General features: G+C 40.5%; 1 protein-coding gene across 1 annotated transcript in view; it reads left to right on the forward strand.

Moving 5' to 3' along the window:
* The window catches only part of PCNX2 (pecanex 2), a 304964-nt gene that overhangs the window by 17254 nt on the left and 266681 nt on the right, over positions 1 to 21029 (forward strand). The window contains exons 2-7 of the mRNA XM_052640516.1: positions 5628 to 5833; positions 6916 to 7033; positions 7708 to 7744; positions 9331 to 10611; positions 20503 to 20650; positions 20776 to 20921. Of these exons, the coding sequence (XP_052496476.1) occupies positions 5628 to 5833; positions 6916 to 7033; positions 7708 to 7744; positions 9331 to 10611; positions 20503 to 20650; positions 20776 to 20921 (1936 nt within the window). The remainder of the gene's footprint in view (positions 1 to 5627; positions 5834 to 6915; positions 7034 to 7707; positions 7745 to 9330; positions 10612 to 20502; positions 20651 to 20775; positions 20922 to 21029) is intronic.

Here is a 21029-nt window from a genome sequence, read left to right on the forward strand (position 1 = left end):
CTCTCTGGTTGGATGGTGGTGATCGTTGCAAAACACTATGAGTGGACTTGATGTCCCTGAACTGTACATTTTGAAATGGTTAAGATGGTAAATTTTGTTATATGTATTTTGCCACAATAAAAGGATATATATATATATATATATATGTATATATGTATGTATGTATGTATATATAAAGGAATGGTGACTGTGAAAGAACCAGAGCTCTGAGCAGAAGGAACAGAGGTGGGTCCCACGAGGAGAGCTATGAACCACTGGGGTATACACATAGACAGGTGCTTCTTAGGGAATGCTAAATCCCAAGAAACCCAGTTTAGCAAGAAATGCAAACTGTTGTATTCATAAATGCTTAGTTGGTAACATGTTATTTTTCTTGAATTTTGTCAGAAAAAAGTTCAGTTGAATGATAATATGACTAGTTATCCTAGTAATGGATCAGAAAATGACATATAGCTTATCTTTGGCCAAGGATATACTTTTGAAAAAATGTTGCCTCTTATTGTTAGTAAAGATGTGTTCAAATGATAAGTTCATGGAAAGGAGAGAGAATTATGATTTACCTTAGAGCAAGTAAACCTCTATTCAAAAATCTGAATATACCTTATATTGGGGGAAAGATTTGGGGTTGAAATTAAGCATGAATATAAAACTGCTCATTCATGACAGAGACCTTCCTAAACCCCCCTCCTTTCCCTGCATATACACTTATAGGAGAGAAAATTCTAGAAGCTGGAGATTTTTGTTGATTGAAAGTAATTTTCAGTGATCTCCCTGGGAATGTAGAATTGAGGGAACCTGAGCAGAGCTTATTTATATAGCATAAAAAGGGAACATTCAGAAACTTCCCTGGTGGTCCAGTGGCTAAGCCTCCGAGCTCCTAATGCAGGGGGCCTGGGTTTAATCCCAGGTAAGGGAACTAGATCCCACATGCCGAAACTAAGAGAGCACATGCTGCAGTTGAAAGACTCTGATGCCACAAGGAAGATCGAAGACCCTGCATGCTGCGACTAAGAGCCGGCACAGCCAAATAAATAAATATCAAAAAATTAATAATAAAAGGGGACATCTCATTGATGTCATTTATTATTTTATTGAATAATAAACAGAGAAGATGCTCATTCCATTTGGAGGGTCTGCGGAAGGGAGAGGTTTTTAAAAGACTCATGAGAGCAGAGAATTTGGGGAAGAATAATGTGCCATGTGTCACATGCTGTGACATCTTTCCTATCTCCAAGGAAAGTTTCAGTAAAATGTGTATCTCTACAGTCTGGTGTGGTGTAGGGGCTTTTTGGTAATGTGACAAAGTTCTAAGTGTTCCTGCACTGAGGATGAGACAGGAACTGTTCTTAGCTTAGTTGCGAACTAGTTACTGATATTCATGTTAACTTCAAATTCTAACTTGTTGCCTTCTCTTAATTTCAACATTGCTAAGCTTATGCTGTAGCCCACAGGTATGAGAATGAACTGAAAGTAATATCTCTTCTTACTGTGGCAGGTCAATTTTTTTCCAAATGAATTTCCGCAGTATCCATATGTAATCTTTTCTCTCTCATCCTTCTTCCCTAGCCTTCTTTTCCCAATGCCTTGAGTTTTATCTCTAATCTGACTTGAATGGAAGCTTCCTCATAAAATGGAACCCCGACATTCACTTAAGTGAAGCCATGCTAGGTGCCACACCCCAAATCTCAGTGGTTCAATGAATCAAAGGTTTATTTCTCGCTTCTGTTATGTGTCCATCTGGGGTCTGTAAGGCCCTTGTTCCACAGAGTCACCCAGGAGCCCAGGCTGAAGATGCTCTATCATCTTGTGGATAGATCTGGGAAATCATGACCTCTGACATGATCAGCGAAAGAGGAGAAAGGCATGGAGGAAGCACCCAGCTTATAACTGTTTAGGCTTAGAAGTGACACTGAGCACTTCTGCTCATAGTCCATTGGCCAAAAGTAGGCACATGGCCCCCGCCAGACTGCAAGGGAGGCTGGGAAATCCAGGGGAGTCCATGTGTGTTTGAGAGCACTTTCTTTGGTACCGCTACTAACTGGAATACTATGAAACCCAAGTTACATTATAGTTCAAACAGCTTTTGAATGTAATTTGTATTTGGCAGTTTGCTAATCTGTTCTCATAGACATTTGCTGGGACTCGTTTATTCTTTAAAAGTTTTTATTTATTCATGGCTGTTCCGGGCCTTTGGTGCTGGGTGGCCTTTTTTCTAGCTGTGTGAGTGGGAGCTGCTCTCTAGACGTGGCGCTCAGCCTTCTCATCACGATGGCTTCTCTTGTTGCAGAGCATGGGCTCTAGAGTGGGTGTGCTCAGCAGCTGTGGTTCCCAGGCCCGAGAGCACAGACTCTGTAGTTGCGGCGCACAGGCTTAGCTGCTCTGAGGCGTGTGGAATCTTCCTGGACTAGGGATTGAACCGGCACCTCCTGCATTGTCTGGTGGATTCTTTACCGCTGAGCCACCAGGGAAGCCCTGCTGGGATTTATTTTTTATTAAACACTTTAAAAAAATCTTCCTTCTTCTCCTCGCACTTTTATTGAATAATAATTGACACTCAGCATTTAAGATATACATCCTAATGGTTTGATTTACATATATCGTGAAATGATTATCACAGCAAAACAGGCTTAGTTAACATTAAGCATCTCATGTATACAATGGACACAGTAGAAAGAGGAGAACAGAATTCTTGGGATGAGAACTCTTAGGACCTGCTCTCCTAACAACTTTCTTATGTATCATACAACAGTGTTAATTATAGTCATCATGTACACTACACCTTCAGTACTTATTACTCTTATAAGTTTTGACCACCTTCCTTTAATTTTCCCTCTCTCCACCTTCCCACTTCTGGTACCCAGTCCATCCCTCCTCCCACCCAACCCCTCCTGGCAGTAACAAGTCTGTTCTCCACGTCTCTGACTCTGTTTCTGTTTCATAGGTAAGTTCATTTGTGTCCTAGTTTAGGTTCATAAGTGATACATGATATATATATCATAAGTGATATATATCATAAGTGATATATGAGATTTGTCTTTCTCTTTCTGACTTATTCCACTTAACGTGATAATCTCTAGGTCCATCCATACCGTTGCAAATGGCATTATTTCATCCTTTTCTTTTAGCCCATTTTAAAAATATATTTTAGACCTGAAATATACAGACAGGTTAAAAAAGGTGATGAAGGCTGCTAATGACCTCTTTATCTGTCTTCCCAATTTGTCTGTATGTTCCTTGAGGTTCTTCGCAACTTCTCATGAGGAGATACGTGTAAATGCTACACTTGTCTGCTTTCGGGGAGGGAAATTGACTTTATATATTATCTGTCTGCCTAATATTATCTTATTTAATCATTCTTTCATTTATTTATTTATGAGTTTATATTTACGTGTGGACTTTTCCCCCCATGAAATAAAAACAAGCCAGTGGTGATGAAAATTTGTCACTTTGACTTTTCCTGTTGGTGATCTTTCTTGGTTGTTCTTTTGGTTTGTCTGTTCTGTTTGGGCTTCCCTTATGGCTCAGCTGGTAAAGAATCTCCTGCAATGCGGGAGACCTGGGTTCAATCCCTGGGTTGGGAAGATCCCCTGGAGAAGGAAAAGGCTACCCACTCCAGTATTCTGGCCTGGAGAATTCCATGGACTGTATAGTCCATGGGGTCGTAAAGAGTTGGACACATCTGAGCGATAACCCATTGTTATTCTGTTTAGAAATGGTCTTACCTAGATGGTAAACAATCAGATAAGACCAGAGCAAGTTGTGCAGAGGCTGCGTGGGACCAGAGGGGGCCAGGCCATGTGGTCTCCAAGCCTAGCTGTGTTCCACGCTGCAGCACAGACTGGACTCATCGCTGTCTTTCTGAGGTCCTTCTGGGAGGTGCATTGATGAAAAAGGTCTCACTCTATTGAAACTGTCCTTAGTATCATCTTGAGACACTCAGGGATTCAGTTCTGTCTCAGAAGATAAGAATTTCATTTAGGAAAGACTGGAAAACCCATCATGGTTCATGGTCTGTGAGAAAAATAGGAAGGGATATGAGGGGAGAATTAAATGGATCTCAGTGATTCTATTAATACTTGTTTCTTGAGGGGATTGGACAGAATCAAACTGACCCTCACCATTATCTCCATGAAAAGATCCTTTGCTACTGATGGAAATATCCCTCTGCCTTTTGTTTTTTTGAACTTTTAGTTTCATATTGGAGTATATATCCAATAACAATGTTGTGATAGTTCCAGGTGCACAGCAGAGTGACTCGGCCATAAATATACATGTTTCCATTCTCCCCCAAACTCCTCTCCCATCCAGGCTGCGGCGTAACATTGATCAGAGTTCCATGTGCTACAGTAGGTTCTTGTTGGTTATCCATCTTAAATTTAGCAGTGTGTACATGTTGATCCCAAACTCCCTAACTATCCCTCCCCTTCTAGTAACCATAAATCCATTATCTAAGTCTGTGAGTCTGTTTCTGTTTGTAAATAAGTTTATTTGTATCATTTCTTTCTGCTGCTGCTGCTAAGTCGCTTCAGTCGTGTCTGACTCTGTGCGACCCCTTAGACAGCAGCCCACCAGGCTCCCCCATCCCTGGGATTCTCTAGGCAAGAATACTGGAGTCTGTTGCCATTTCCTTCTCCAATGCATGAAAGTGAAAAGTCAAAGTGAAGTCACTCAGTCATGTCCGACTCTTAGCGACCCCATGGAGTGCAGCCTAGCAGGCTCCTCTGTCCACGGGATTTTCCAGGCAAGAGTACTAGAGTGGGGTGCCATTGCCTTCTGCTCATTTCCTTCTAGATTCTCATATAAGGGATATTATATGATATTTCTCTTTGACTGACTTCACTAAGTATGACAGTCTCTAGGTCCATCTAAGTTACTGCAGCTGGCATTATTTCATCCTTTTTAATGGCTAAATAATATTCCATTATATACATATATGCACCACATCTTCTTTATCCCTTTATCTGTTGATAGACATTTCGGTTGCTTCCGTGTCTTGGCTACCGTAAACAGGGCTGCAGCGAACACTGAGGTGCATGTATCCTTTCGGATCATGTTCTTCTCTAGATATATGCCCAGGAGTGGGATCATCCTTCTGTGTTTTAGAAACAGTACACTCTCATAGAGCCCTTGCCTACATCACGCCACTAGAAAAATCCATGGCTTGATGATATTAACCCAATGGGAAATCAGGTTTTTTTTAATTTCTTTCTCCTTTCCTCTGTTCTCTGCAAGGGTGTTTGTGTTTTGTTGAAGAAAATAGCATCTTAAAGGCCTTTCTCTGGCCTTGAAGACCATGTGCACGAGAAGACCAGATCTGACTATAGAATAAAGAGCTAGTAGGAATGGAGAGTCTTGCTATATTGTATCTTTCATTCTGTGAAGTTCCTGTCTGCAGATCATATCTTAGTCATTGCAGCTAGTGGCAGAACCTGAGAAATAAAAAAGACTTTTTAAAAAGATAAAAAAGGTAATAGCTCTTTCTCCTTGGGTATTAAGAAAAGTTACAAAGCTAATAAAATTTGAAACCTTGCCCAGCTTATGCTTAATACTTAAAAAATGTTTTCATATATAAGACAAAAATAGTCCTACAAGCAAATAATTTTTTCCCTTTCTTTTCTCTTCTCTAGGCTTTTCCTCCAGATGCCATCACTGTATTTTTTTACTGCAGTTCAGTGACCATATTCTTCACAATAATCAAATTGATCAGTTATCGCCTACACCTCATGTTTGATAAAGGAGAAGTGATCCAGCGAAGACCCCCTGGAAAGAAAGAAAAGCAAAGTAAAGACAAAGAGGCCAACGGTGACCATATAACTAATCACAGAAATCCAAGGTAACATTTCTAATTAATGCATCAGTTTATAATTTAAATGTTTTAATCTTGATTAAAATAATTTTGCTCATTTATTTGGTGTTTATGAAAATAGGCCAGGACAGTCAGACACAAATATGTACATTTTTCTTATATTTACATATACACTTAGGCATAAAAAATGTTGATGATCCAGATGGTTTAATTGACTGTTTAATGTGACCTTATACCATGCTGTGAAATTCATTTGCATTAGGCTTAGCATAACAAAATATTTTACTTTAGTCTTTCTATCTCATCATTTAAATGCTTAGCACATGCGAGTATGTTCAGGAAATTTGTGTTTGTTGATTTTTTGTTGTTGTTGATTTAAAAGTAGTACCTTGTGTAGAACTAAAAAAGATAATTCTCATGTGGGCATTCGTCACTATTCTTGGCCTTATTTCTGATAGTTCTTTAAGAGAGCAAATCTTGTTTTAAAGTAATGTTTATTAGCTTTTAAAAGTAAGGTTTGTATACCATGATTTTTCCTTTCTGTTTGTCTGTGTATTTATGGACATATAGTTGATTTACAATGTTATATTAGTTTCAGGTGTACAGCAAAGTGATTCTTTTTCAGATTCTTTCCCCATATAGGTTATTACAAAATATCAAGTTGAGTTCCTTATGTTATACAGTAGGATCTTGTTTATTTATTTTATATATAGCAGTGTGTATATGTTAATTCCAAATTCCTAATTTATTCACCCCTCTCCTTTTCCCCCTTGATAGCTATAAGTTTGTTTCCTATGTCTTGAGTCTGTTTCTGTTTTGTAAATAAATTCATCTGTGTCATATTTTATATTCCACATATAAGTGATGTCATATGTATTTGTCTTTCTCTTTCTCACTTACTTCCCTTAGTATGATAATCTCTAGGTCCACCAATGTTGCTCCAAATGGCATTATTTTATTCTTTTTTATGGCCAAGTACTATTCAATTGTGTATACCATGAATTTGACCAAGTGGAAACAAGGAAAACAATTGTTTAGGGACTAATGCCGAAAGAGCCATACTTCTATTTTATAATATCACTACCCCTGTGTTTCTCATGCTGGATTAGCAATAATGGACAGATTAACAGCGGCAAAAAAGAAGCCGATCGAACCCTCTCCACACCTCCTCTCCACGGCAGCTCCGGCAGACAGAGCATAAACTCTCATCACTCTTCTGGGCTCCTGGTGAGTGACCTGTTTTCTCTTTCACTGTCTTCATGCTGCTGTTTTGTTGATTCCGGAAGTGAGCAATGGCAGTGGTTGCAGATTACACGTGCTGGTTGTCAATACTTGTCTTTGGGTAGCCGTGACCTGAGGCCATGAGATAAACACCCAGTCACATGCTCCAAGCACATCCACCAGCCTCCTCTGCAGTCCACCCACCCTGCTGGGACTGCACGTGACCAGACCCCATAAACACATCTGCACTGCCCTTCCCTGTGCCTGTCTGTCGTCCATCTCAGTCATTGTGTTTTCAGTGCCTTTCCCTGGAGTCCGGTCCTTCACTCCACGTGAAATCACACTTAAATCACCTTTTTTTTTTAGATTCACTTTCTTGGACTCTCTTCCTTGGAGTGTAAAGTAGCACATTATTTGTCTCCTTACTTTCTTAATTATCAAACTCCCCTTTATCACAGCACTGGGGTCTTGGGTGGATGTCTGTACCTCTGTATATTTCAGTGTCCGTCTTTTCTACCCATCTGTCTCATACAGGTAGTGTCCAGTATAGTGGACACTGTATTTTCTCTTCCCACCTGCCATTTAGAAAAACAGTGGTTGTTGTTCTGCATCTGCTGACTGCCTGGAAGTAAGCAAGGGAGCTGAGTCATTGATTGATTTTTGTTCTTTCATTTATTTAGGATCTGCCAGCGCAGGAAACAGTGGAAGATCTCAAAGGTAGAGTGCTTATTCTCATTATTTAATATTTTATCACAGCATTATCCTCAGTGAAACACAAAGTAGTTTTTATAAAGCCGAATGCCAATGAAGTCATTAAGATTTAGAACTGTACCCAAGATTGTATATTTATATTTTACCTTCATTTCTTTAACTCTTCATTTTAATTATTTATCAGAATTTTTATATCGTGTCTGTGTTCAGACTGTGATATTGATCATACTTCATTGTCCTTTCTCCAATCTATGCCTCCTTCCATAAGGCTCATAATAGCTGATATAAAATAGGTAAAGTCATCATCAACACACATACTTGCTTTTTTTTTTTTTCAATTTTTTGGCTGTACCGCCTGGCATGTGGGAATCCTAGTTCTTCTACCTGGGATTGAACTTTTGCCCTTGGCATTGGAAGGGCGGATTCTCGCCCACTTAACAACATTGTGTTCTGTGTATTTGCATTTCTCTCAATTTACAAATTTTGTTTCTGGGATTTCCTTTTAATCCTCCCACCCCAAATATTTATTTTACTCTTTTGCTAAGATTGTATTTTATTGTTTTTTGACTGCCTTCAGAAGACTTGTGTGCATGCAAAGCCACTTCAGTCGTTCTTGTCCTTTTGCCTGCCAGACTCCTCTGTCCATGGGATTCTCCAGGCAAAAATACTGGAGTGGGTTGCCATTCTCTTCTCCAGGGAATCTTCCTGACCCAGGGATCGAACCCATGTCTCTTACATCTTTTGCATTAGAAGGCAGGTTCTTCACCACTAGCACCACTGAGAAACAAGACTTAGAAGACTTAGAAAAGAACTTTTGGAGACCTGAATGAACCTCTTCCTTTCTGCATTGAAAAACTTCTGCTGAGGTCACGTTATAAAACCCAAGCTGCTTTGGCTTGTCAAGTGCTGTAGTGGATTGGCCAAAGAGTTTGTTTGGTTTTTTTCATTACATCTGACAGAAAAGTCTGAATGAACTTTTTGGTCAACCATATATTTTGGAGCCTCCCTGCCTTGGTTTAGAAGGATTAAGTAACTTACCCAATGTACTGTAGCTAGTAAATAGCACAGCCAGCATCTTTCTGATTGCAAATATGTTGTTTAAATCGTACTAGTCTGCCTCCCAAACTTCCCAGGTGGCTCAGTGGTAAAGAATTCGCCTGCCAGTTCAAGAGATGTGGGTTTGATCCCTGGGTCGGGAAGATCCCCCTGGAGAGGAAAGTGGCAACCCACTCCAGTATTCTTGCCTGGGAAATTCCATGGACAGAGGAGCCTGGCAGGCTACAGTCTATAGTGTTGCAAAGAGCTGGACATGACTGAGCAACTGAGTATGCACGAGTCTGACTTCCAGGGCCACAAAAGAGGGAAAGCTAAAAGTCTGAATTATTATCTTAAATATGGAGATTTCCAGAGCAATTTCACAGCAGAGGTGGTATTTTAAAAATAAGCATCTAGTCACATTTGTTGCTGGTGTTATTTTAAATTTTTTATTGTTATTATATATAATAATAATAATAATTTATTATTAGTTGATCTTGCTCTGGGACATCATTCATCCATTCTGGATGGGAATCAGATGCTGTTGTTGATTTCAGGTGTCATTCTGTCAGATGACCAACCCATAGCACCGGTGCCATCTACCTCACCTGGTATCAAAACGGAAAGCTTACCTGCTTCTAAAGCACCTGTGCTGGGAACCATTACCACATCAGCAATACCACTGAAACCGGTTGTGGCTGAAACTTGCATCGGTGATCAAGGGAAGGAAAGAGGGGGCAGGGGGCAGCCCCCCTTCCACCACAGATCCGAGGGTGGCTTGGTGGACAAAGAAACCGTAAAGAAGTTGCCCTACCTGTCTTTGTCTCAGTACGACTTACTGGAGACGGACGTTTCTGTCCAGCCTTGGGGGAGTGAGAATTCTGTCTTGATTCCAGAACCTGGTCATTATGCCTCCATCAGGGACAAGTTGCAGAGCAAGTCGCCTCAGGACAGCCTGAGCAGCAGCTGCCCACAGTGTAACACCGTCATCGCCAGACCTGGGCAGGAGCAAGTTTCCCAGCAGGTGGACTCAACCTTGAACCAGGACATGGGCAACTCAGATAGTGAGGTCGCCGTCACTCTGATAGATACTTCTCAACCCGGTGACCCGCTGAGTCTGCACGAACCCATTAGGATCGTCATTACCATGAGCAGCACGCCCAACTCCATGACAGACTTGGAAAGCTCGCTGCATCTCAAGGCGGTTGGTAGTCAGCCATCTGGCTTCCAGGCTGATGCTGAGCCAGCTCCCCCAGGGGTGGCCGGTCCCCCACATGTGGAGCAGATGAGAATTCCCGTCATCACCTTCCAGCTGTCTGAGGATGCAGGAGGCATGGTGTGTCCCGAAAGCAATGGAAGTGGCAGGTCGCCAGAGAGACTGACGGTGGAGGCGTCCTCTAATCCGTGTTCTGGCTATGAATCTGGGGAGGGGGGCAGTGCCACCCAGGACCACAGTCCTTCCCCAGGAGACCACTGTGCAACCGCCCCACCTACACCTAACATGATCTCCGCATCTGAGGTGGGAATGGAAGCCCAGGCCAACCTTGATCCATCATCTTGTACAACCAGCCAGGAGAAGAGACATGCCCGGGTCCTCAGCGTGGACAGTGGGACGGATGTCTTCTTGAGCAAAAGTTACACAGAAATTATTAATGATAAAGAACAAACAATGCCAACTTCCAAATCTGACCTAGAGGCCAAGGAAGGACAAGTACCGAATGAATCCAACTTCCTGGAATTTGTCTCCTTGTTAGAATCGATTAATACTTCCAAGGTGGTGGTATCTAACCAACGGAATGAGCCAACAGAGCAGAACAAAGACAGCAGGCTTCCTGCAGGTAGGATCCCACATCTGTTCTGTCCTGCTGATACAGAGAAGGCAGTGTCTCTCTTTGTCATTGGCTTTCTGTGATTTGACTTTGCAAACAGCAGGACAGCTATTGTGTAATTGTTGGCTGTTTGGCTCCTCACTGGTGTTTGCTGAGTGTGCCAAAACCAAGCTGTGTGATGAACATAGATTAAAACTGGCTCATTCCTCCAGGATAGGCATAGTAATGAAGATTTGGCTTCCCTAGAAGGCAGGAATATTTATTTCTAAGGAAATAAGCAATTATATGTTACCATGGTGACGAAAGCCTTCAATGGATGTCTCTGCTATTATAAAATAGATGCATTCTGGGAAAGCAAATTGTAAAGCAAATTAAGTGAATCCACTTTTCTGTGGAATTATATTATACAGTCCTGTATGCTGAATTTCCTAATTATCCCAAGTTGTAAACGTAATTATAACACATGGCCCTTAATATATGCCAATGAAAGTGTTAGCTGCTCAGTTGTGGCTGATTCTTTGCGACCCCATGGGCTATAGTAGACTAGGCTCCTCTGTCCATGGGGTTCTCCTGGCAAGAATACTGAAGTGGGCAGCCATTCCCTTCTTCAGGGAATCTTCCTGACCTAGGGATCAAATCCTGGTCTCCTGCATTGCAGGCAGATTCTTTACCATGTGAACCACCAGGGAAGCCCAATTTATGCCAGGCACTGTCCTAAACCCTTTACAGATATTAACAAGGGTGACCATCTGTGGTGGTTTGTTTGACAAGGTCCTTGTTAACATGTGTTTTGCTAACATAATTGTTAATAGCACCACCTCTCTCACACAAAAGTGTTCCCAGCTTGAACAATAAATTATACAGTTACTGTATAATGGAGTGAATTATATACAGCTTCACTCATTTGCTCCTCATATAACCTTATGTTATGGGTCCTTTTATCATTCCTTCCGGAAAGGTGGTTTTCTCCAAGTTTTCCAAGTTAGTCTAGTAAGTCTGGAGCTGAGCTTTGATCTTGGTGTTGCTCCAGAGTCAACATTCATAAATAATAAAACTATATTTCTTGCATGAATGTAAGAGTCATTCAAGTTACTTAATATCTCTGAGCTCAGTTTCTTCCCTGGCAAAGGATGTTACTGGACTAAAGTTTCTGCAGAGTCTTTTTTTATGTTCTTTTCTTTTTTCTTTTTTGGCTGAATTGCATGATATGCAGGATCTTAGTTCTCTGACAAGGGATCCGAGCCAGGCCCCCTACAGTGGAAGTGAGGCGTCCTAACACTGTACTGCTAGGGAAGTCCCTACAGTCTTTTAACTTTCAGTTCAGTTCAGTTCAGTCGCTCAGTCGTGTCTGACTCTTTGCGACCCCATGAACTGCAACACTCCAGGCCTCCCTGTCCATCACCAACTCCCGGAGTTCACTCAAATTCATGTCCATCGAGTCGGTGATGCCATCCAGCCATCTCATCCTCTGTTGTCCCCTTCTCCTCCTGCCCCCATTCCCTCGCAGCATCAGAGTCTTTTCCAATGAGTCAGCTCTTCACATCAGGCCAAAGTACTGGAGTTTCAGCTTTAGCATCATTCCTTCCAAAGAATACCCAGGATTGATCTCCTTCAGAATGGACTGGTTGGATCTCCTTGCAGTCCAAGGAACTCTCAAGAGTCTTCTCCAACACCACAGTTCAAAAGCATCAATTCTTTTGCCCTCAGCTTTCTTCACAGTCCAACTCTCACATCCATACATGACGACTGGAAAAACCATAGCCTTGACTAGATGGACCTTTGTTGGCAAAGTAATGTCTCTGCTTTTGAATATGTTATCTAGGTTGGTCATAACTTTCCTTCCAAGGAGTAGCGTCTTTTGGATTGCTTACCCTCCAGTTAATATAAAGATTCATGGATCTAGGCCAGCATTGTCTGGTGGAATTTTCTTCAGTGATGGAAGTGTCCTGTATCTGCCACCACCAGTGACTACTGGCCACATGTAGCTATTAAATACTTGAAATGGGGATTGTGCAGAAATACAGTTTTTAACTTTATTAAATTTTACTTTATTTAAATAGTCACATGTGGCTACTGGCTACTGTATTGGATAGTGCTGAGCCAGACAATATGTGTCTTCTTGAGGAGCTGTGAATAGGGTGGACAGATCCTGCCTTTGGAACTTGGCAGCCCAGGGCCAAATTTTGGTTTTGCAATGTCAGCTGCTGAGGTTGGGCCATTCACCATATCCATCTGAGTCACAGTTTCTTCAGGGAAGCAGGAATAATAATAATATGTTACAGATTTACTGTGATGATTCAATTAGGAAAATATGTTAAAAGTCTTAATACTTGATCAATTTCAGCCATCTGTTCTGAGTTTCCCCTGTGGCTACTATGTGAGGTTTATTTAGTCTGTCTACTTAAGTTTCTGCTCTTAAACTTTTCAGCCAACCATATTTAATCAGAACAGGGTTGAGCTGGGAATCTAGGGTGTGCAAAGAGATGTGGATGTTATGAGGTTTTCTTTGGGAAGAATCAGACTTGGTTGTTGGGACAGGAACAGGTTTGGCTATTGGGAACTTATAGGTACAACAGGGAGGGGGAAGTTGGAGTGGATTATATGTCTATTCCAGGAAGGGTCAGAGGTTTTTTCTTAATTTATTTTTTTAAAACTACCAAACATTTGCTCTTCTTATTGTCCTGTGATTTATTCTCCTCCCTTATTTTTTTTATTGAAATATAGTTGATGTGCAATCCTATATGTGTTTCAGGATTATATAACAATGATTCACAATTTTTAAAGATGGTATTTCATTTAAAGTTACAAAATATTAGCTATATTTCCTGTGCTGTACAATATATCCTTATAGCTTATTTATTTTAAATATAGTAGTTTGAACCTCTTATCCCTTATCCTTGTCTTGCCTTTCTCCCTTCTCTCTCCCCACTGATAATCACTAGTTTCCTCTCTACATCTGTGTTATTTCTATTTGTTACATTCACTAGTTTGTTTTATTTTTTAGATTGCATATGTATGTGATAACCTATGGTATTTGTCTTTCTTGACTTACTTCAGTAAGCATAATAATTCCAAGTCCATGTTGTTGCAGACGGCAAAATTTCATTCCATTTTATGGCTGAGTAATATTCCATTGTAAATACTTATCCATTCATCTGTCGATGGACACATAGACTGCTTATGTATCTCAACTATTGTAGATAATACTGCTTTGAACATTGGGGTGCATGTATCATTTGAATTAGTGTGCTTGTTTTCTTCAGATAAATACCCAGGGATGGGATTACTAGGTCATATGGGGCTTCTATTTTCCGTTTTCTGATGAACTTCCATAATCCACAGTGGCTGTACCAGTTTGCATTCCTACCACCATCCCTTTTTTCCTACATCCTCACCAACATTTCTTATTTGTGGACTTTTTGATGATGGCCTTTCTGACAGATGTGAGGTGATATCTCAGTGTGGTTTTGATTTGCATTTCTGCAGTGATTAGTGATGCTGGCCATCTTCATGTGCCTGTTGGCCATCTGTATGTCTTTTTTTGAGAAATGCCTATTCAGATCTTTTGCTCATTTTTTAATCAGGTTGATTGTTTTTTGTTATTGATTTGTATGAGCTGTTCATATATTTTGACATTAACTCCTTGTCAGTCATATCATTTGCAAGTATTTTCTCCCAATCATTAGGTTGTCTGCTTATTTTGATGATTGTTTTCTTTGTTGTATAAAAGCTTTTAAATTTATTTTATTTTATTTTTTTAAATTTAAATTTTATTTTTTTTTACTTTACAATATTGTATTGGTTTTGCCATACATTGACATGAATCCACCACAGGTGTACATGAGTTCCCAACCCTGAACCCCTCTCCCACCACTCTCCCCATATCATCTCTCTGGGTCATCCCAGTGCACCAGCCCCAAGCATCCTGTATCCTAGCGATTCGTTTCTTACATGATAGTATACATGTTTCAGTGCCATTCTCCCAAATCATCCCACCTTCTCCCTCTCCCACAGAATCCAAAAGTCTGTTCTTTACATCTGTGTCTCTTTTGCTCTCTCGCATACAGGGTTATCGTTACCATCTTTCTAAATTCCATATATATGTGTTAGTATACTGTATTGGTGTTTTTCTTTCTGGCTTGCTTCACTCTGTATAATCAGCTCCAGTTTCATCCACCTCATTAGAACTGATTCAGATGTGTTCTTTTTAATAGCTGAGTAATACTCCATTGTGTATATGTACCACAGCTTTCTTATCCATTCATCTGCTGATGGACATCTAGGTTGCTTCCATGTCCTGGCTTATAATATAAACAGTGCTGCGATGAACATTGGGGTACACGTGTCTCTTTCAATTCTGGTTTCCTCTGTGTGTATGCCCAGCAGTGGGATTGCTGGGTTGTATGGCAGTTCTATTTCCAGTTTTTTAAGGAATCTCCACACTGTTCTCCATAGTGGCTGTACTAGTTTTCATTCCCACCAACAGTGTAAGAGTGTTCCCTTTTCTCCACACCCTCTCCAGCATTTATTGCTTGTAGACTTTTGGATCGCAGCCATTCTGACTGGTGTGAAATGGTACCTCATTGTGGTCTTGATTTGCATTTCTCTGATAATGAGTGATGTTGGGCATCTTTTCATGTGTTTGTTAGCCATCCGTATGTCTTCTTTGGAGAAATGTCTATTTAGTTCTTTGGCCCATTTTTTGATTGGGTCATTTATTTTTCTGGAATTGAGCTGCATAAGTTGCTTGTATGTTTTTGAGATTAGTTGTTCGTCAGTTGCTTCATTTGCTATCATTTTCTCCCATTCAGAAGGCTGTCTTTTCACCTTGCTTATAGTTTCCTTTGTTGTGCAGAAGCTTTTAATTTTAATTAGATCCCATTTGTTTATTTTTGCTTTTATTTCCAGTATTCTGGGAGGGGGATCATAGAGGATCCTGCTGTGATTTATGTCGGAGAGTGTTTTGCCTATGTTCTCCTCTAGGAGTTTTATAGTTTCTGGTCTTACATTTAGATCTTTAATCCATTTTGAGTTTATTTTTGTGAATGGTGTTAGAAGGTGTTCTAGTTTCATTCTTTTACAAGTGGTTGACCAGTTTTCCCAGCACCACTTGTTAAAGAGATTGTCTTTAATCCGTTGTATATTCTTAAATTTAATTATGTCCCATTTAAAAAACTTTTGCTTTTGTTTTCTTTGCCTTAGGAAACAGATGCAAACAGTAATACTGCAATTTATGTCAAAGAGCGCTTTGCCTATGTTTTCTTCTAGGAGTTTTTTTGGTTTCTGATATTATATTTAGGTCTTAAACTCATTTTGAGTTTACTTTTTGTATCTGGTGTGAGGAAATGTCCTAATCTCATTGATTTATGTGTGGTTATCCAGTGCTCTTTATGGTACTCTTATTTCCAACCCAGGTTGCCTTCACAAAGGCCTTTAGGATTATCTTTAGGTCTTGGGGATAGTCTAGAATTTGAGGCTATAGAAACCCGCATACTTACCAACAGCCTTTAAAATCATGTTTCCGTTTTGTTTTGATACTGCTTTCTTTTATTTTGTGGAAATAAAAACCACTCAACTGAGAAAAAGTAAGGCTATTATTTAGAGCTTGCTACAAAAGAGTCCAGCAGCAGCATTCTGGCAGAAGCTCTGAGGCAGGCAGAGAAGAAAGCTTTGTAGTGGAAAAAAGGAAGATTCCCGGTGTGATTGGAAGCTATTGGCCTGGGGAAGCTGGAGGCGGGATTATAGCAATTGATGTGATGGGTTTATTATTGTCGTTGTCACTAGGTCCTGTCCACCTCCTTGTGACCCCATGGACTGCAGCATGCTAGGTTCCTCTGTCCTTCACTATCTCCTGGAGTTTGCTCAAATTCTTGTCCATTGAGCCAGTGATGCTATCGAACCATCTCATCCCCTGCTGCCCTCTTCTCCTGCCCTCAATCTTTCCCAGCATCAGGGTCTTTTCCAATGAGTTGGCTCTTTGCATCAGGAGGCCAAAGTCTTGGAGCTTCAGCTTTAGCATCAACAATAAATATTCAGGGTTGATTTCCTTTAGGATTGACTGGTTTGATCTCCTTGTAGTCCAAGGGACTCTCAAGAGTCTTCTTCAACACCTCTATTTGAAAGCATCTATTCTTCAGTGCTCAGCCTTCTTAATGGCCCAACTTTCACATCCATACATGACTACTGGAAAAAACAGCTTTGACTATATGGACGTTTTTTGGCAAAGTGAGGTCTCTGCTTTTTTAATATGCTGTCTAGATTTGTCATAGCTTTCCTTCCAAGAAGCAAGTGTCTTTCAATTTCATGGCTACAGTCACCATCTACAGTGATTTTGGAGCCATGAAGTGATGGGGCGAGATGCCATGCTCTTAGTTTTTTGAATGTTAAGTTTCAAGCCAGCTTTTTCACTCTCCATTTCAGCCTTATCAAGAGGCTCTTTAGTTCCTCTTCACTTTCTGCCATATAGTGGTATCATCTGCATATCTGAGGTTGTTGATATTTCTCTTGGCAATCTTGATTCCAGCTTGTGATTCCTCCAACCTTGCATTTTGCACTATGTATTCTGCATATAAGTTAAATAAGCAGGGTGACAATATACAGCCTTATTGTACTCCTTTCTCAATTTTCCACCAGTTGTTCCATGTCCAGTTCTAACTATTGCTTCTTGACCTGCATAAGGTTTCTCAGGAGACAGGTAAGGTGGTCTGGTAGTCCTGTCTCTTTAAGAATTTTCCAGTTTGTTGTAATCCACACAGTCAAAGGCTTTAGTGTAGTCAATGAAGCAGAAATAGATTTTTTTTTTAAATTCCCTTGCTTTCTCCGTGATCCAACAAAGGTTTGCAATTTGATCTCTGGCTCCTTTGCCACTTTGAAATCCAGCTTTACACCTGAAAGTTCTCAGTTCACATACTGCTGAAGCCTAGCTTGAAGATTTTGAGCATAACCATGCTAACATGTGAAATGAGCACACTTATATGATAGTTTGAACATTCTTTGGCATTGCCTTTCTTTGTGGTAGGAATGAAAACTGACCTTTTCCAGTCCTGTGGCCATTGCTGAGTTTTTCAAATTTGCTGCCATATTGAGTGCAGCATTTTCACATCATTATCTTTTAGGATTTTAAGTAGTTTAGCTGGAATTCCATCATCTCCACTGCTCTGTTCACAGTATGCTTCCTAAGGCCTGCTTGACTTCACACTTTAGGGTGTCCTGTTCTGGGGGAGTGACTGCATCATCATGGTTATCTGGGTCATTGAGACCTTTCTCGTATAGTTTCGTGTATACATTTCCTGTATAGTTATGTGTACTCTTGCCACCTCTTAATCTGTTCTGTTTGTTAGGTCCTTACCATTTCTGTCCTTTATCATGCGGAAGAAAATGGCAACCCACTCCCGTATTCTTGCCTGAAGAACCCCATGAGCGGTATGAAAAGGCAAAAACATCATTGGTTAAAAGACCATATTTGGCTTCCTCTGATTGGTTGGATTTCTGCAATTGGAAGCAGGGATAAAAATTAGGGAAGCTCTCAGTTATTAATCAATTCCTGTCCATTTTGGGCTGATTGTTGTAGGAGTTATTATTTGGCTTCCTGAGTCATTTGCTAGAAATAGTGGTCTGACATCTGACAAGTGTGACTTGTACATAGTATGTTAGTTTCCTGGGCTGGTCACTGTAGCCAATGGATTATTTTTCTGAGATAGTGTAGATTGTGGGTCAGAGTTCTATTTATATATATATTATATGGCTATTGTCTATTAGTATATTCAGTTTCTCCTAGACTTTCTAAGAAAATAATCATGAATGCATGTGGAGATGATTATTGAAGAATTACTAATATCTGCAGTATAGAAAAATAGAAACACTAAATTTATAAGAATAGGAATCTAATAAGTTATACTATGTTAATATAATATTATTTAGCTTCCATTTGGAGATGATGCAGAAGAATATCTCCTGTCATTAAATATTTATAGTACTTTAAGATAAGTAGAACAGTTATAGAAGTAGAACAGTTATAAAATAATATCTGTTTTTGGGGACTTCACTGGTGGTCCAGTTTTTAAGATTCCATGCTTCCACTACAGGGGACATGGGTTCGATCACTGGACAGAGAACTAAGATCCCACATGCCTGCAGTATATCCAAAAATCCCAACACCAAAAACTGTTTTATAACTTTTCTATTCAGTAAATTATACTGTATTAATGTAAGATAACTTCCATTTTTGGGTGATGTAGAAATATATATCATTAAATATTTGTAATAATTTAAGAAAAGTAGAATAGTTATAAAACAACATCTAAATTATGACTTCCTTTTTGAAAAAAAAAATGTCTAAAAGAAAATTCCGATGTGATATCTATCATATTGGCTCCTGAATCAGCATGGTGGCTGCTGCTAAGTCACTTCAGTCATGTCCGACTCTGTGTGACCCCATAGACTGCAGCCCACCAGGCTCCCCTGTCCCTGGGATTCTCCAGGCAAGAACGCTGGAGTGGGTTGCCATTTCCTTCTCCAATGCATGAAAGTGAAAAGTGAAAGGGAAGTCTCTCAGTCGTGTCTGACTCTTCGTGACCCCATGGACTGCAGCCCACCAAGCTCCTCCATCCATGGGATTTTCCAGGCAAAAGTACTGGAGTGGGCGCCAGTGGGGTTAGGAGTAATTTAAGATTTTTTCCCTTTTCTCTAGTTTTAAATTATATGCCATTCACTTGTGCTATTTTTAGACACTGAAAATTCCTTTACATGTGTATTTTTAAAGGGAAAAGGAGAAAAGTAGCCCATTGTTGTTGTTTGGTCGCCAAGTTGTGTCCAACTCTTTTGCAACCCCATGGACTGTAGCCCACCAGGCTCCTCTGCCCATGAGATTTCCCAGGCAGGAATACTGGAGTGGGTTGCCATTTCCTTCTCCAAGAGATCTTCCCAACCCAGGGATTGAACCTGCATCTCCTGTCTTGGCAGGAGGGTTCTTTACCACCGAGCTATCAGAGAAGGCTCAAAGTAGCCCATAGGTTGGCATACATTATGTGCCCATTTAAGAGAAGGAGAGACTAAGGTATTAAAAGCAACATGAATGAATGAATCCACATACATGTGGTGTTAGCAGGTAGAGCTGTCTAAACATGCCTCCCTGCAGTTTTTATGTGACATGATCACTGGCTAAAGCTATTTGTTATGATAGCACTTTTTCACAGATGTGTTTCTTGAAAACTGTGAAAACTTCTATCTTGACAAGCTGTCAAATGAAATGCAAACAGTTTTGTACCAAAGCAATTTGAATCATTTCACAGATGCACTGGGAATATTTTTCTTCAGGACTCACATGGAAGCCAGCAATGTTTCTCTAATTACTTCAAGTCTAAGGATGAAAAGCTTTGTTTTATACATGGTGATGGGATTCAGACCCCAGGGAAGCTAGCATCACTTTACTTTTTAAGGCAGATCTTGGTGGGCTTTCGGAATGTCACTCCTTGAAAGAGCCTGTAGGTTCAAACCACACGATCATGTTCTTCTCTCGGGCAGACATTTATGCAGAAGAACATAGCTATTGGCATCTTTGGTCATAGGAATACAGAAGACATCATGACCTTGAAAATGGCCTTTGATGTGTGTCTTTGGACATGCGTTTCAGTAGCTGTGGCCCACTGGCTTCTCTAGCTGTGGCGTGCAGGCTTAGTTGTTCTGTAACACGTACTACCTTAGTTCCCTGACCAGAGATCAAACCCACGTCCCCTGCATTGGAAGGTGAAGTCTTAACCATTGGACCACCAGGGAAGTCCTCATAGGAGCTATTTACATTTTTCTATTTATTCTTATTTCAGTTTGGTAACTTATTTCCACTCATTTCCACCTTCATTTCTTATTAAGTATTATGTTAATACATAAAGCAATGTTTTTCAGATAACTGCTCCCAGGAGATAAAGGAAGAAATCCTGGAAAGTGAGAAACCCAGTGGACCCATTGCCAAACAAGGAAAACCAGACGTACAAAGTCAAGACCACACCAGCACCAGCCCTGGGCTCACCGAACCTGCCAAGATCCCAACCCTGTAAGAATAACTTACTCATATGTCTTCGTGCTGGTACAGTCTCATTCACTGGCTCCTTCTTTTAATGCTTTGTTAAGGATAAAGAAGTGTTCCACATCGTTTTTGAAACCTTTGTATGTGTTAAGTTTCCAGGGCAATAGACAAAGGCAAATAATCTACAGGGTGACTTCCCAACAAGACAGCTCTGTGCTGCAAGTTGTCAGTGGGCCTGAAACGTCGGTGCAAGACGAGATGTCCGTGGATGCAATGCATGTCTTCATCGATGAACATGGTGAGTCTTTAGAGCTCTTTACTCGTGAGGTGGAGGGGTGAAGCTGGCAGCTTTCTCAAGTCCTTTGTGGTATCAGCCTGAGGACAGGTTTACCAGCCATCTGAAAGT

Source organism: Budorcas taxicolor, chromosome 5, assembly GCF_023091745.1.
Source record: "Budorcas taxicolor isolate Tak-1 chromosome 5, Takin1.1, whole genome shotgun sequence".
Classification (NCBI taxonomy): Eukaryota; Metazoa; Chordata; class Mammalia; order Artiodactyla; family Bovidae; genus Budorcas; species Budorcas taxicolor.